Source organism: Myotis davidii, unplaced genomic scaffold (genome assembly GCF_000327345.1).
Source record: "Myotis davidii unplaced genomic scaffold, ASM32734v1 scaffold370, whole genome shotgun sequence".
In the NCBI taxonomy this organism is placed as follows: Eukaryota; Metazoa; Chordata; class Mammalia; order Chiroptera; family Vespertilionidae; genus Myotis; species Myotis davidii.
Window position 1 is genome coordinate 9,360,017 of NW_006288615.1, and position 4,743 is coordinate 9,364,759.

Consider the following 4,743-nt stretch of genomic DNA (forward strand, 5'->3'; position numbering starts at 1 on the left):
ACACGCACATACAAGCATATGCACGAGTTTCATTTTATTTTTTTAATCCCCAGAGGATTCACGGAGCTGGCTGTGTGCAACTGCTGTGTTTCCCACCAAATTGGCAGTTACCTACTGCCTGGAGTTGCTAGGAGAAGGTGAATAAGCATGACTATAGCAACAATAACAACCTGTGGAGCTCTGTGGTCTGTCTTCTGTGTGGCTCTGTGTGTTATTTTCTCGTGGCTGTCATTACTGTGTGTTGCATGTTTGTGAGAGCATGAATCATTTTCAACTGCTGGTTCCAGATCAATTAGGAGACAAAAACCTTGGCATTTAAAACAGGCACTTTCTTCCCGGGGTGGTGCTGCTGATACTGATTCCTGCCATCTGTTTTCTCATTCCATCCTGCCCTCCTTCCATTGGTAGGGAGGCATCCAGCTTCTCCTGGTGCGCTCAAGTCACTCACGTTTCTCTTGTGCATAACAGATCTCGTAAACTGTAGGAATTCTGATGTGTTTCAGTGCATGGAGCAGTAACAAATGAGCTGCTTTTAGGGAGGTCTGGAGAGCTCAGTCGGTCAGTAGTACAGTAGCAGCTCCCATGTGCGGATTGTTGCTGTGAGGTTAGAGGATCTGTTTATACTGCTGTCTGCTTTTGGGGGGCGAGGGGGAGGTGGTGATGTGGTGAGCCGTGGGTATGCCTGTCAAAGTCAATAGCTATTCTGGCAGAGGCTGCCCTCAGCGTTGTAAGCAATGTTTTGATAGATAAGAGATGCAACTGTATAACTGAGATTTGTAGTGGACTGAGGAATGCTTGTTTGAGCTGCTGACACTGACTGTTAACTGTATTGCCCTAGGAGTATCACCATGGGGTCTACTGCTACAGAAATCGAAGAACTGGAAAACACCACTTTTAAATATCTCATAGGAGAACACACCGAAAAAATGTGGCAGCGCCTGAAAGGAATGTGAGTAAGCTCTTTGCTTGGTTCTGTGTTTTTATTTCTCACCCCCAAATTGGACTATTAACATGACTCATTGTTGGTACTGTCTGACTTTGTGGACTAGTGTTTCCTTTAGAAAGATTTCCCTTAAAAAAGAAAAACGTGCCAGTCTCAGTTAACAACCTGCCTGAAAGATAAACAGTTTTTGCACCTGTATGTTTTATGTAAAGTAAGGCAACTCCCTGAGAAAAATAATTCACTTCACTGTTATACTCTGTGGCTTCTTTTATACTCCTGTATGTGCTATTTAGATATGCAGAAAAGTATCAGGAAAACTGCTTGCCAGGGCACTTGTAGAAATAACAATTTTATCGGGTAAATAGAGAGATTACTACTGGTACTTACTTCTCTGTGATTACCTTTTAAAAAAACAAGGAGAGGATTAATATGATAATAAACTGGAAAGTTTGCTTTTAAATTAAACATTTCACATTTTGCGAGAGCACAGAATAGCTCATGAGATAAAATAGACCTTAGTGAGGTGGGTCAAGAGATGTGTTTATGCTAAACATGAAATGTAAGTAGCTGAGTCAAACTTTAATTGAAATTCTATTCACCTTGCTATTTAAACGACATTTAAGTGTTTTGCCCTGTGTATGCTAAAGTTCCTGTGTAGTGTTCCAGCACGCTACGTTTACATGCTTTATTTTAATTATATTATAATTTAAATATCAGATTTAAAAATTGGATAAAGATGTGGATGTGCATATTTACAAGCAGTTACTTAGCATACTTGCATATTTCAAGTACAGATATATTTGTTTTTCTATAATAGCTGGAGGAATCCTGTACCACGTGAAATATTTTTCTATGATTCATATCTAATGCTGTGTTTATATACTATTTTATAAAATGCAACTTCTCAGTAAGCTAAATGTCCCTATATTGATGTCTTAATAGAAAAATTATATCAAACTTTGTTTAGAGGTAAAATACCTTCTGCTTTCCTCCATTTGAATGTACTTCATGATGTTTATGTATTTAAATAGTCTCGCCTGCATGTTTTCTCACACTTGCAGTAATACATGGCATCACAGTGCACGGGTATAACAGCACAGTAATAGTGCAAACAACATTTCACAGAGACTAACTTTTAACCAGGAAGCCATCTTTACATCATTTGAATAATTAGATAAATATGTTTCCAAGAACCTTTGAAGATTTAGAAATTACAGTTTTTGGTTGTTCTCTAGATAAACAATCCCACAAAAACAAATAACTTAATTAGTTAACATAGATGAAAATTAAACATTGGCAATCATCAGATGATTTGTGTCCTAACCTAATGTGTGGATGGACATATGTACAGGACAAATTATATCCCATATCACAAGCTATTTTAGATTTGCTTCCCTTTTAGCAGAACACGATGCGTTTATTTGGTTTATATTTGTTTTATTTTTTCTATAGTAACTTGAATGTATGAAGAATTATGGTAGTGATTTATGTATAGATCTTTAAGAAATTAGAAAAGTGACTTTGTGTTTACCTAACATTTTAGTGCAAAGTTAACTGACTTTCACTTTACCAATTGACCTCAAAGATGAAGCTGTCATTCTGTTTCAGGAGAGTTTGATATAGTCAACAGCAGAACTTCTTGACTTAATATTCAACACTGATGTAGGATATACTAATATATGTATATACTAAGTAAATTTTGAGTTGTGTTCACACAAAGCCAGTGAATTGACCATTTAGGGGAAAATTACTGATAACTAGGTTTTTATTTTATTTTATTTTACTTTTTTAACTAGGTGTTTTTAAAAAATATATTTTTATTGATCTCAGAGAGGCATAGAAAGGGAGAGAGAGATAGAAACATCAATGATGAGAAAGAGTCATGTATTGGCTGCCTCCTGCAGGCCCTACACTGGGGATTGAGCCTGCATGTGCCCTGACCGGGAATTGAACTGTGACCTCCTGGTTCATAGCTTGAGGCTCAGCCACTGAACCATGCCAATGGGGCTGATAACTAGGTTTAAAAAAAATTATTACTAAACTGATTGAAATGACTGATCATTTTTGCATGAAAGAAAGAAGGAATTTACATTTTGATACCATTACTTTAACTTGTACTTTGACTTAAGACATTTCTAGTATTCTAGGATGACAATTGTCAAAACAAGTAGCTCTAAATCTAAAATCTGCATGACTAATGACAACCAAATTGTATAATTATGGTTCTTTGTGTAGTCTGCATTCGAAACAGTGATATGAGGGACTCCCGGTTCCATTGCTGAAACTGTCTTGCCTATTTAACATGTAATATTGACTCAAACAGAATTTTAGCTTATTAAAATTGTTAGTGCTAGGATTCCACTTTTAATTATTGGCAATTAAAATCTTGCTATTCATGAAACCTATGAAACAATTTTGCAATAATTTTTTTACGTTGGTAACATAGACTGAATACAGGCCTTTAACTATTTGTCTGAAAAGTGTTTTTTTGATCTTTTAGTGTATCTAACTTTATAAATACATTACTTTATTTCAACAGAATATTTTGTTTTTAAGTGTATTTATAATATGTGCATTTTTGTGGTTAGATAAAAATAGAGACAAAGGTTAATATAAGGTTTATTCAAGTATATCTTAACTGTGGAAAACACAAGTCACTATAGGCAGATATTACAGAAAATATTTTTATAGGCATTATCATTCAGCATAACACTTTAGAACACTTTTTTGAGTCCATAGAAAGAATCTTTAAATTTCATAATACATGCAAAAAACATTAGTAAACTAAGTTCAAATATCAATTTTTCTCTACTATTTTTTTTTTTTTTTTTTACAAATTTTCTCTACTATTCTTCCATGAAAGAAAGAACATAATACTTAATTGGGACACCATATTCAGTATTGTGCTAAAAAATATCTTCTTCCTCTGTGGGAAGAAAGGTGAAACAGTTTTCTCTTCTTATTTCTGTATGTAGACTTGTATGGTTTATTCTATTAACTTTATTTTTACTGTCATGACTTTCAATTCGCCTTCTACTACTAATTTCGTACTCAGTATGACCGTTGAGATTCTATACCATGACTCACCATCTGTGATGGTAGAAATGCTAACAAATGACTATGGCATCATGTTCTTCATAAACTACATTTAAAAAGAACCATCTATTTGCTCATAAGTTACCAATTGTTTAGGACCTGCACAACACTTCCTATTTCTTCAGCCATCTCAACACCTAATGAAATTTCAGAAGACTCCTGTGACTCTGGAAACTGTACTGCTTCCTACACATTATGAAAAGTTTTCTGACACTAGTCTTTGTAAAGATTGTTCAGTTATTGATTTCCATGAGGGAAGTTGATTTGAAAATTTCACATTTGTTTTCGTCTATGTGCAGTGTTTTAAAAGTTAATTTTAGAGATAATCTTTTTTTGTGTGTCATGGTACTATTGCTTTTTTCTTTGTTAAAAGTAAAATAGTTCCACAACTATTTGTTAAAAAAAATCAAGCATATTTAAAACATTGGTGCTGCTCTTTCCAATCAGTGCCACTGTTCTAAGAATTCAGTCTCAGGGGCGACAACATTTCCAGAAAAGTATGATCTATTAGAAATTCCACTGAAAGCCACATGGCATTATAGCCAAAAGTAAATCAGAATGTTGTCTTAGTTGTTCAACAAAAGAGAGGAAAGTTGGAACTGTTTAAAACCATAAACTATTTTTTTAAATATATTTTTTATTGATTAAGATATTACATATGTGTCCCTGTCCCCACATCACCCTCCACCCCCCCCACCCCCCGC

The 4,743-nt window shown here is 34.8% G+C and overlaps 1 protein-coding gene across 2 annotated transcripts in view; it reads left to right on the top strand.

Annotated features, from left to right (window-relative positions):
• The first annotated feature begins 16 nt into the window (after nt 1-16).
• PDE1A (phosphodiesterase 1A) overlaps nt 17-4,743 on the top strand; it is a 251,635-nt gene continuing 246,908 nt past the window's right edge. Inside the window, exons 1-2 of one of the 2 annotated variants that reach the window (XM_006760549.2) lie at nt 17-137; nt 839-949. In XM_006760549.2, the coding sequence (XP_006760612.1) occupies nt 19-137; nt 839-949 (230 nt within the window). In that variant the 5' untranslated portion in view covers nt 17-18. Of the gene's footprint in view, nt 138-418; nt 605-838; nt 950-4,743 lie in introns of those variants that run through there. The other variant, XM_006760550.2, reaches the window with a different exon arrangement.